The 13,104-nt window shown below is 35.0% G+C and overlaps 1 protein-coding gene across 1 annotated transcript in view; it reads right to left on the bottom strand.

Moving 5' to 3' along the window:
* The window catches only part of LOC150096810 (CD109 antigen-like), a 325,733-nt gene that overhangs the window by 179,356 nt on the left and 133,273 nt on the right, over nt 1–13,104 (bottom strand). Inside the window, exons 13-14 of the mRNA XM_090408083.1 lie at nt 11,979–12,167; nt 14–163 (exon numbers count right to left, since the gene is read on the bottom strand). Of these exons, the coding sequence (XP_090264209.1) occupies nt 14–163; nt 11,979–12,167 (339 nt within the window). The remainder of the gene's footprint in view (nt 1–13; nt 164–11,978; nt 12,168–13,104) is intronic.

Raw genomic sequence — 13,104 nt, 5'->3', positions numbered from 1 at the left:
AGCTTATACTTACATCACCATGGTTTAAATCACTGCCAGTTTTCATACTGTATAAAGCTCTGTCTACTGCTGAAAGTCCAACATAAGTTCCTGGATGACCACGAATTACAACTTCAACAGTATCTCCTGATTTATCTTTTTTGTTATTTAGGGTAATTGTAAACTATACATAAATGAAACTTTTGGTAAGAACAGAAATAAACATAATAAAAATATAAACATAAAAAAAATAAAAATTAGGGAACAAACTGTAAACAAGTAATGACACAGAGATATCAGTCTCTATGAAGATACAATTATTACTGTATTAAGATATTTATAATGCTTAAATATTCAAGAGACAAAATGAGACAACTAAAAATTATTTGTAATTTACAGCATAGATAATAAAGTATAGATAATATAATTATAACAGATAACAGATTTCCAGCATAAATGAAAATATAATGTTTTAAAATTTTTTTTAAAAAACATTTTAAAAATTTATTTTAATTTCAATTTTAAATGCTTAAAATTTTTAATTTTTAAGCATTTTAAAAATTAAAACAAAAAATTTGCATGCACTTACATACGAGGGGGTACCCAAAAATAATTGGAATCTGAACTTGCCACACACACATTTTCTGGTTATGGATGATGCTGCTAGGCACTGTGAGTGTGCAGTTTTCTGTGCTAGTCTGGCAAGTGGCCTCATCCTCTGTAAACTGGTTCGTTGTTCTGATTGCTTTTTTGTTAGTGCTTACAAGTAAGTTTGGTGATTTTGTGATGACTGACCACAAGGAACAGAGAGTGTGCATGTAATTTTGTTTTCTTTTGGGTTAAACTGCAGCTGAAACTATTATGCTTTGGCAAGCCTTTAAGAACAATGCTTTAGGTAAAACACAGGTCTATGAGTGGTTTTTTTCATTTCAAAATTGGAGACATGTCAGCTGAAGTTGAAGAAATTTGTTGAAGGTCAGCCATAATCTGGCTGACCTTTGACAAGCAGAAATGATGAAAACATCAAAAAAGGTTTTGCCAGGCAATCAATGAAGTTCGTTGAAAGACCACAGAAAAAGTTTCCGAAGAGACAAATTTGTCATGGAGTTTGTGCCTTGTCTGTCCAACGGTTCTTGATGAAAAACAACATGGCAGTTGTTTCCCACCCTCCCTACTTGCCTGATCTCTTTCCATGTGAACATTTTCTTATTCCTATGGATAAAACCATGAAAGGACAGCAATCTGTTGATATTGACAAAGTGAAAGAAAAGTTCCTGGAGGCCATAAACAGTATTCCAGTTGCAGAACTGTTTCCAGCAGTGGTAAAAATGTTGGGGCAAGTGCATTAACTCACAGAGAGTACTTTGAAGTAGACTAGAATATGATATTATAAACTTTAATAAAATTGTTTTAAAAAATAATAATTCTGGATATTTTTGGGTACCTCCTTGCATATATTAAAAAAATAATCGACAGCTTATTAGTAACAGTTCATAGTCACCAATTCCCAAAATTTTGAAATATTTAAACCATCAATGCATTTCATATACAGTTAATTATGAACAGATTCATAGCACTTCTTAAAAAGATTTCAAGGATTTTAAAGATTTGTCAACTTTGTAAGAGCTTGATATAAAGAATTTCGGTTTTGTTCCAAAATAATCCTGTGGCTAATAGAAACTCTATTTTCTACAAATTCAGACCACTCAGAATAATAAAAATTAATGTAATCCATACATTCAATTGTTGGATATCTGCAGTATGACTGGTCTGGTGGAACAGGAACAGATATAAAAATAGGAATAATGGAAAGAAGGGGAAAAAATGATGCTGTTCATTAGCAGATGGAGAGCATTTGTTTGAGGACCATGATTTTGTGTGTGAATGGCGATGAAAACATAATGTGTGGAGAGAGAAAGAGAAACAGAACTGCTGAGAAAGGAGAAGGAAGGAATGAAGATCTTGGGAGGATAGAGAGGTTGGCTAGTGTGAGAGGAACGAGAGTGGGTGTAAGAGAACAGCATCGGAGAGCAAGGGAGAGAGGAAGGCAAGAGAATGGGAGAGACAGTGGAAGAGAGTAAATTGAAGAAAGACAAGAGAGTGTGGACGCAAGGGATAGATGGCTGAGAGAGAGGAGTAAAAGTGGGAGAGAAAGAAGTGATTGCAAGCCATAAGAGTCAGGGATGCCAGTGAGAGAAGGATGAATGAATCTATTCGGAGTGTCATGTATGGGGATTTGATGATTTGGAGTGTGCAGAGAAGAGTATACCAGAGGAGTGCTTGCCTGGTGGAACAATAGAGTATGGCATTGGCAGTGAAGATGAGTGAAAGTGTGGAGGAGATGATAGTAATGGTTGGGATGAATGACCTGAGAGGTAACATGAATCGTGTAGCACTGATGTTAGACATAGTGCAGCAGAAATGTATCCAAGGAAAGAACGACAGTATGTGTGTTGCCCAGTATGATAAAAGTGGAGTGGAGGAAAAGAGCAGTGATGACAAATGAGATGATAGCAAGAATGTGCAGGAAAAGTGGTCTGGAATATGTGGATGCATGCAGTATTTGAGGAGAGAAGGAAGCTATATGCAAGAAATGGATTGCATTTGAATGCAGAAGGATGCAGGCATTTGGAGACAGTGTTGTTTTCTGGGCAAGTGACTGTGTCGAGACAGGGAAACTAGAATTGCACAGGTGGAATGTTGCAGGGATGATCTCATATGGGGATAATGCTTGAGATATAAAGGAGTGTACACCAGTGGCAGCCATACATAAGCACTGCGACACTGCAGCACCCCCAAGGAAAAAATGAAAAAATTAAATTTTGTTTGTGTTTATAAATAATAACAATACTTACAACATTATAATGTTTTGACATTGATTGAATAGTTAATAATTGGAATTGTTTGATTAATGCTTTAGATTACAAAACAAATGCCCTGCGATCTAACAGCGATATCCGTTTGCACTTGTCATTGCACGTTATGTCATTCCCACACTGCTCAAACGGCAGTGTATTTTTAGTATGCTTATGAGCCTTATTTCTGTGAGAGATATGAAACATTTATTATTGATGCGTGTGCGTGGTGAACTATTTTTTGTAAATCTTATTTTATTTTGTTAAAATAACATATAATTATTTATTTATTATAGATATAAGGCTGAATTATGACGAGTGTCACTGTTGAAAATATGAAAAGAATAATATTTTTTCAATTATCGTTACACAAAACAAACACTGCAATCTAACGCCGATATTCATTTGCGCTTGTCGTTGCACATTATGTCATTAGATACACTGCTGCTTGGGCAGTGTATCTTATGCCTGCGCTCATTATTTCTGTGAGATATGAAACATTTATTATTGGCGTGTGTTCATGGTGAACTATTTTTTTTAAATCTTATTTTATTTTGTTAAAATAACATATAATTATTTATTTATTATAGATACAAGGCTGAATTATGATGAGTGTCACTGTTGAAAATATGAAAAGAGTTATATTTTTTTCAATTATCGTTACACGAAACAAATGCACTGGGATCTAATACCGATATTCGTTTGCACTTGCCATTGCTATACGAAACTATTATTGGTGTTTGTTCATGGTGAGGATGAAATATTTTTAATAAAGCAATGTTTAATATGCAAATTTATTTATTAATAAATTCATTACTGATTAGGAAAAAAAAGTGTTTTTTTTTTTTTTTTGTATATGCAGCAGCCCTACTTAAAATTTTCACCGGCCACTACTGGTGTACACTATATTATAGAGTCAGGTGGATTATGAGGTGGAGTAATGTTTATAACAAGGCTGGCAATACACTGGTTTTTCTGTATACAAATGCTAGCAGCATTAGGAATAAAGGGAATGAGTTTGTGGCACTGATTGACTTGGTCTCTCCAAAGGTTGTTCGTATCAGTGAAACTTGGTTAACTGAGGAGGATGTTCTAACAGGGATAGAAACTGAAGGGTATAAAATATTTCAGCAGGAGATAGAGATGATAAACATGGTGGTGGAGTGTTACTAATAATAAGAGATGAACTGTGCATGCTCAGGGTGGAGTATCTCAGTGGAAATAATACTAATGGCTTTGAGAGTATAAGGTGGGTGAGATGGATGTTTATAGGACAAGATATTTAGTGGGATGTTGTTACTTGAAGAAGATAAAGCATACCAGGGAATATAGATGATGATGATGAGCAGGAAATTTTTAGGCAAATTAGTCTGGCAAGAACAAAGAGGGCAATCATTATGTGATTTTTCATATGGGAGAATGAGGGAAAGGAACAACTATAATGATATAAACTAGGAAGAGGAGACAGCATGTAATAATACGGGAACTGAATTTTTGGATTTCTTGAGAGACAATTGCTTCAGTAGCATGTAGTGGAGGGAATACGAGGATCGAGAGTTCTGGATTTAGTCATAGCATCAGAGGATCTGATTATGACTGAGATGGCATATTCCCCCCCACACACACACCCATTAGTGAGAGTGACCATACAGTCCAGACTTGGAGGACGAATAAGCATTGGAAGGTATCAAAATAGAGGGAAGTTATGTGGAATTATAAGGCAGGTGATAATCGTAGACTGAGAAGCTAGCTTGCAGCACTGAAATGGATATAAAAGAATTTAAAGGAAGAGGGGAGGGATCGTTAGTGCATGGGAGATAATTAAGAAAAATTTGTTGACAGCAATGACACATTGCATAATTTGAGTGAAGAAGATAAAGCAATTTGGGGTTAAATGAATCACAAAAGGAATAAAAGGGGAATTGCAGAAGAAAAAGAGATTATGGAAGGTACATAAAGAGAAGGTAAAGTTCTGTTGCATGAGGAATATAAGGCTCAAGCTAGGAAAGTGACTAGTATGATAAGAAGAGAAAAATTAGAATATGAGAGGAGACTGGCACTGCAATCCAAGGAGAATCCCAAGGAGTTTTTTGCTATGTGGTGAATAGGAGGAAAATGACTGTGGACAGATTATCTTGCAGGATGGAGATGGGAATCAGGTAACCAGAGCAGATGACATAGTTGAGCTACTGAATGATCACTTTATTAATGCTCCATCCTTGTACTACAGGCCTTATTCTGAGAAGTATATGGAGTGGTGAATTGTTAGAAGTGAATAAACAAGATGTATTCCAAATACTGAGTACACAAATGTTGATAAGGCAGGGGAACAAGGGGAGCAGATGGAATTTCATCATGTGTCTTAAGGGAATGTGCTATGGAACTGACTGTACCATTAACTTGGAGAGTTATTAGTAATAGTGCTGTGTTTTGGCTCTTCAAGAGGATTTGAATAAGCTGGAAGGCTGGGCAAAGGTAAGGGAATGTCAGCTTAATGCAACTAAATGTAAGGTTTTAAAATTTGGAATACTCACTTGGTTGAGTTATACTGGAAGAAGTGGAAGAAGCAACGAATCTTGGGGTGATTGTGGATAGAGATTTAAAGTTCTGGGGACATATTGGAAAGGTTGTAAAGCCATCTCAGATAATTGTAGCAATGTTGAGGAGAACATTGACCACAAGAGATAAAATTGTGCTTGTCCCATTGTATAAAGCTCTGATCAGATTACATCTGGATTTCTGTGCTCGGATCTGGTTACCAGGATTTGAAGAGGATGAAGTAACCTTAGCAAGGATGCAGAGACGGACAACAAAAATGATGTCAAACTGTACAACATTGCTTATGAGGATAGACTGAAACTGCAGATGTGGACTGCAGAGTTTAGTGGGTAGAAGGCAAGGGGGAAGATATGATCGAGACATGTAAGCTGTTGAAGGGTTATTATCGTATTAACACTGAGATTTTTCATATGGGAGAATGAGGGAAAGGAACAAATACAAGAGGGCATCCCTGGAAGTTGCAAAAGGAGGCAGTGAGTAAAAGGGTAAGGTGTATGTTTTTTGAATGGAAAATGGTAGGAGCATGGAATGCATTGCCTGAGAGGGTGGTGAACTGTGGATGATTTTAAGGAGTGGCATGATAGACTTTGTGTTCACTAGTGTTGACCTCTTGCAATGAGTCTTGTGACTTCAGGGGATCAGAAAAATAATAATAATAATATATTTTGAAAATCTCATTTTTTAGAACTCTAGAGATGTGTTTTGAGATGCTTTTGATGTAATGAATAGATATAATTCTCATCAGAAAGCAAGAGAATGGATATTCTCTTGATATCTGATGATCTACTGTTAGCAAGAGAGTGATTGTCCAATATGTATTGTATTTTAGGAGGAAAATATCAGTGAATATCATGTTATTTTTACTACACTGTAATTCCTGTCTGAGAGAATTCTCAGCAGACTAGTTTCATGAGTGAGTTTTCAGAGCTGTGAGTTTTGGAAATGAATGATATATGGAATTGTGAAGAGTTTATCTTCCAGCAAAAGTAAGCGTCCTATAAGCAGAAAAAACAGAGCTGTCACCAATTATATATTTGGTTTAATCCTTTATCCAAGTATAAGCAAACGAAGTTTGAACCGAAGTATTTTCAGTATTTTAGGTGGATTGATATGGCCTTAGACAATAGAAATATAAGATCTGGTAATGTTGGAGTCTTGACAAGTAACAGACTGATTTGGAGGAAAATTATAGATAGGAAGTTAGTAATCATGTAAATTTTTCATGTAGTACTATCATATCCTGTACACCCCTTGAGGGTACATGGTAGGAATTTGATGATGAAGATGATGTATTTTCAGGACTGGGGCATCTCGTGGTAAAGGTGGGATAAATTCTGATCGCTTGCCTTAGTATCCCATAATGCAAAGCACATCTCCTTGCAGACATGTATACTGCTATGCATTAAGAGAAGTGAATCACCGCCTCTGGGTGTGGCTCCCACTGATGAGACCTCAATAAAGGTCGAAACCGGTCTGGGTAGTGACCACTCCCTTAATGCATAGCAGTATACATGTCCACAAGGAGATGTGCTTTGCATTATGGGATACTAAGGCAAGTGATCAGAACTTATACCACCTTTACCACAAGTTTCCCCAGTCCTGAAAATACTTCAGGAGCAAACTTTGTTTGCTTACACTTAGATAAAGGATTAAACCAAATATATAACTGGTAGCATAGCCAAGTGAAAAAACTTCCATGAGAGCTTCCAGTTTCCCACTTTACAAATGTGTTCAAGGAACTGAATCCCCCTTTATTATTTTCTATTGTTAATGTAAATTTTATCCTTGAATAAAGACTGTTAAATTTGACTAATTTGAAATAACAAAATTAAAAGTAGTCATATCCATGCTAGATTGATAATATGAAAATCTGATGCATAGTATATGAATTTAAAAAATAATAATAAACTAGGTTTTAAAGTGATATGTAAAAGTTTGTAATTGTATGATAATAGTAATTATCCTGTTCCGTTTTATCATTTTTTTGAAACCTAAATTTAAGAATTTATTTGTCCCAGGGATTCTGAACAGGGGCAATATTGACCCCAAGGGGATGAAAAACTTATGGGTATTACAGCAGTTTCTGGCCCTCCAAAGTTCAATTCTATCCAATGGCATCTTATTCTATTTAATTTCTCTCATTGGATTTCTTTGTCCCTGAAACAACTGATTTTAACATATAGGTATATTAGGAGAGTGGATGAGCATAGCAAGATTTAATTCAACCACTAAGTACTTTTGGAGGGGATCTCTCTGCAATCTTTGGCATCTGTACCTTTCTAAGAGCAGTGACCTTGACAGTGGCATGATGGATGTGGTTTCTTTATTTATTGTTTTGTTTCATTGGTCAATATATGGGACATGGATGGGATGAGGAAATGCTTCAGGCTATTGTTTTTACTTTCTAAGCAACAGTTAGTATTGATTATTGTTTCCTTGTGGAAGTTGTTTATTTTTGATTCCAAAAAGGTGAAATGGCTGAGTTATGGGTGGTGATAAAAGCTCTTGGCTTTTTCTGTTTATAAGATACCTACATTCCCTGGAAGAATGGATATCTCCCAGTGTATGAATGGGTAATTCCGTTGAGTATCTTCAGGATTGAGGATTCATGATGATCTTCAGTTATGATCACATAACATATGTGAACTACTCCACTGAGGATTTCCTTAGACACGAATTAGTATATTAAAGATAACATGACGGGCAGTGATTATTTTCCTTATAAACTACAACACAGATTGAACAATCACTCTCCCACTAACATTACTTCAGAGATCAAGAGAATATCCATGCTATATATCAAAGGTATCTTGGAACACAGCTCTAGAGTTTTTTTTTTTTTTTTTTTTTTAAATCATAAATACTCTGCAAGTTAGTTGGAAAACAAATCTTATACACCTAACCTTTCAAGTTTATATGGAAAATAAATGTGGAAAGATGGACAAAGAGAATGCTGCAAGCTGTGGATGTTGCAACAGACAGAGGTAAAGCAAAAATTTGAGTCTCAGATCAGGTCTAAGGCCCATGAGTTAATTACAGATAATGTAGATGACGAATAGAAAACATTTTGAGATGGAATGGTAGGGGCGGCAGAAGAACAAGTGGAAAGGGAAAAGGAAAAGAAACATAGTGGTGGAATGAGAGAGTTAAAGAAGTAATCAAGTCAAAAAATAAAGCTTTTATGAGTTCACAAAGACTAGATCAAATGAAGATAGAATTGTTTATAATATCTTTTTCCTGAGCTTGAAGATGACATTCAGTTTCAAATTCATCCTTGCATATAACCTTGAAGAACAGCCACACCAAGTTGATTGGGAACACACTACTAATTTATATATATGCAAGGATGAATTTGAAAGAAGAATTATCGAATCAAAAGAAATAGTTCTGGACCCTTCATACTTGAACAACAATCTAAGCTACAATTTGCCTGATTCCCATAGTGCAGTAATCCAGTACTGGCGCAATAAAATTAGCTGTCACACACATTCAACTCATGCCAACGGTAGCACGCGATCACCTATTCAAATATGACTGTTACTATTCTACTTCTTTTTATTAAGTTGGAAAGTCCATGTTTTTTACCTTGTTATTTTTATAAGTCTTATGTTTTTTCTTTCTCACCTGAAGAAGTCGGAGCACTGATGAAACTAGTCGTGATTTATTAAAGGTTTTTGTTATACTTTCTCGGGTTCTAGTCAGTTAAATTAATTTCATAAATATATATATATATATATATTTTTTTTTTTTTCAAAAGAGAAATTTAGATACTGGTGCTGATACTGAAAAATGCAGTTTCTGATGTTTTGGGATGATATTTTCATGATATTTCTCAAAGTTTTACCAGACATTTATATGGTTAAAACAAATATAATACATCAATAATAAGGTATTATGTGTGTGTGAAATTTTTTCTTGACTATTATGTATAAGACTATTACACTTTTTTTATATAATGTTCATCAAGTAGCTTTATTTTATCGTCCTACATGTTTCGCCAATTTTTCTATCGGCATCTTCAGGGAATACAAACTAGTAAGCTATATGAAGTAACAGACTAGGTTATAACTGATGGTTCTAATTCATACAAAAAATTAGTATTGAATGAGGCAATGCGTGTGTCTCAGGAATGTGATTTATTCGTTATGGCTCATGATATAATTGTCATGAAAGTTCATTTCTTTGATGTTTAATGATCTGATTAAAGCTTTACAAATTTCTGGTAAGGTTAGACCTTGATTCTTGTTTAGGTTTTCAGTTTTACGGGCGACTGTAGCTGCTTCCTTGAAGGTTCTTGATTGGTAGTTATCTTCTATATAGGGCATAAGGCTCTTATCTCACTCAGTGTGATGGTTAGTAGAGACAAAGTGGCAAGAAAGGCCTGAAATGTCTTGTCTGTTGTTTCTGACATATCCTATGTGTTCTTTCTTTCTCGTTTCAAAGCTTCTAGAGGTCTGACCTACATAACTCATACCACATGAGCAAGGTATATTATATACTCCAGAGTACTTGTAGAATGGATGAGGATCTTTCGGTGATCTTAAAAATTTCCAAATAGTGTTGATTAGCTTGAATGCTACTCTGATATTATGTGGTTTTAGCTAATTTTTTGGAAATGCTGCTGATAAATGGAATAGTAATAGTACTGATGTATTGGACGTCATCACGTTGTCTATGTGGTATATCAGTCAAGAGAATTTTGTTGTAGAGTCTTTTTGGATAACCATTTAAAGATAGTTCTCTGGATATTGTAGTTAATTCCATTTGTAGGTCATTCTTATCTGTTGTGTACTGTATAGCTCTTTTCTTGAGCATATGGATAATGCTAAGTTTCTGAGCTATATGATGAGATGAGTTGAAATGGAGGTAACGTCCAGTATTTGTAGGTTTTCTATAAACTTCTATTTTATTTGGCAAAAAACTGTCTACAAAACAACTCACCGGATTAGCCATGGGTGGTCCCCTCTCCCCTCCTTGTGCTGACTTATTCATGGAGGATCTAGAAGAAAAAATCTTATCCCAGATCATTCCAAAACCGAAAATTTGGTACAGATATGTGGATGATATCTTTCTTATTTGGGATCATACGAAAGAAGAACTAATGGATTACCTTAACCAAATCAATAGTTTCCACCATACCATCAAATTCACATTAGAAATTGAAAAAGATGGAAAACTGCCATTCCTTGACATCCTAATAAAGAAACAAACCAATAATAGTATCAACCTATCTGTTTATAGAAAACCTACAAATACTGGACATTACCTCCATTTCAACTCATCTCATCATATAGCTCAGAAACTTAGCATTATCCATATGCTCAAGAAAAGAGCTATATAGTACACAACAGATAAGAATGACCTTTCGTATGATCCCAAATGAGAAAGATATCATCCACATATCTACCAAATTTTCAGTTTTGGAATGATCTGGGATAAGATTTTTTCTTCTAGATCTTCCATGAATAAGTCAGCACAAGGAGGGGAGAGGGGACCACCCATGGCTAATCCGGTGAGTTGTTTGTAGACAGTTTTTTGCCAAATAAAATAGTTAGAAGTTTATAGAAAACCTACAAATACTGGACGTTACCTCCATTTCAACTCATCTCATCATATAGCTCAGAAACTTAGCATTATCCATATGCTCAAGAAAAGAGCTATACAGTACACAACAGATAAGAATGACCTACAAATGGAATTAACTACAATATCCAGAGAACTATCTTTAAATGGTTATCCAAAAAGACTCTACAACAAAATTCTCTTGACTGATATACCACATAGACAACGTGATGACGTCCAATACATCAGTACTATTACTATTCCATTTATCAGCAGCATTTCCAAAAAATTAGCTAAAACCACATAATATCAGAGTAGCATTCAAGCTAATCAACACTATTTGGAAATTTTTAAGATCACCGAAAGATCCTCATCCATTCTACAAGTACTCTGGAGTATATAATATACCTTGCTCATGTGGTATGAGTTATGTAGGTCAGACCTCTAGAAGCTTTGAAACGAGAAAGAAAGAACACATAGGATATGTCAGAAACAACAGACAAGACATTTCAGGCCTTTCTTGCCACTTTGCCTCTACTAACCATCACATTGAGTGGGATAAGAGCATTATGCCCTATATAGAAAATAACTACCATTCAAGAACCTTCAAGGAAGCAGCTACAGTTGCCCGTAAAACTGAAAACCTAAACAAGAATCAAGGTCTAACCTTACCAGAAATTTGTAAAGCTTTAATCAGATCATTAAACATCAAAGAAATGAACTTTCATAACAATTATATCATGAGCCATAACGAATAAATCACGTTCCCGAGACATGCGCATTACCTCGTTGAATACTAATTTTTTGTATGAATCAGAACCATCAGTTATAACCTAGTCTGTTAACTTCATATAGCTTACTAGTTTGTATTCCCTGAAGATGCCAATGGAAAAATTGGTGAAACATGTAGGACAATAAAATAAAGCTACTTGACGAACATTATATAAAAAAAGTGTAATAGTCTTAATAAGGTATTATTTTTTGCACAGTATTATAGAAAATTAATTAGTCTGATAAACTTACATTGTTTCTAGTAATACCATTGACAGGAAACGTCAGGCTATCAGCAACTACTTCACCTTCTCTGGCTACATCAAATACCACCATTGTTGCTGTAGGAGCCATCTCAGGTGATAGTGTCACAGCAAATGTTTTAATACTGGATAACATTTCTTCATGACCCGAAACTAGGATAATTCCTTTAGATATTATCTAAAAGTAAACAGAATTTTGCAACAATTATTCATAGTATGCATAAACAGTACAACAATTTGTAGCTTATTAAGCAACTTAAGACACAAAGCAAAAATCAATATACAAATAGAATGAATATCAAAAAGTACTGTATGCTATAGATATTAACAGATCCCACTTACTCACTCATCCTCCCTTCTCATGGAGTTAGTCATTGTAATGTGAGAGCTTTCGCTCAATCAATAATAGACTATGTTCTCCCTAGGACCTTTTGAATGGGTAAACCGCCCGCCTGGTTTTACTGACCACCCAGCTAATGTTGTGAATTGACATGGCTAAATAATGAGCAAGAATGGACAAATAATTTTTGTACGCCCAGCTAATGCTTCATTCCACCTGGTTGGTAAAAATTTCTGGGGAAAACACTGACTGTGTCCATAAATTTGTTCTCTCACATCTCACTGATAATGGTTTGTTAAATTTTAGCAAAGCAGTTATTGTTAACTACTCAATATTAAAGATTTTCTTGGGGAGAGATATATGTACTTCAACTACTTATACTGAATGGGTCAAGAAATATATAAATAATAAAAAAAAATAATAATGTATAAGTATGTATATTCTTATACATTTTTTAAGAATATATTGAGCCTCCACAGTTCAGTTGGTTATAACGCCCCTTGAATCCCACCTAAGATGCAGTAGAAGGGCTTTTCAACCTTTATATATATATACATATATATCTGATCTTACACATGAAAGGCTACAGGACCTATAGCACATTAGTTCTGTGTGTGGGCAAGAGGAATAGAAGAATGGAGGAATCTGTTCACATTTTGCTTGATCAACTGAAGGTTGTAATCTTTGGGGAAGGTAGATTGGGGAAGACTGTCCCAAAGGACAGAAGTAGATAGAATGAAAAATAAGGCAGTGAAGTTGGTTCAGTCAGTTTCAA

The sequence above is a fragment of the Typopeltis vanoorti genome, chromosome 18, assembly GCF_054136105.1.
Source record: "Typopeltis vanoorti isolate ZY-2024b chromosome 18, IOZ_Tvanoo_1.0, whole genome shotgun sequence".
Lineage (NCBI taxonomy): Eukaryota > Metazoa > Arthropoda > Arachnida > Uropygi > Thelyphonidae > Typopeltis > Typopeltis vanoorti.
Note: the sequence above shows the minus strand (reverse complement) of the source record. Positions and strands in the feature narration are given on the sequence as shown.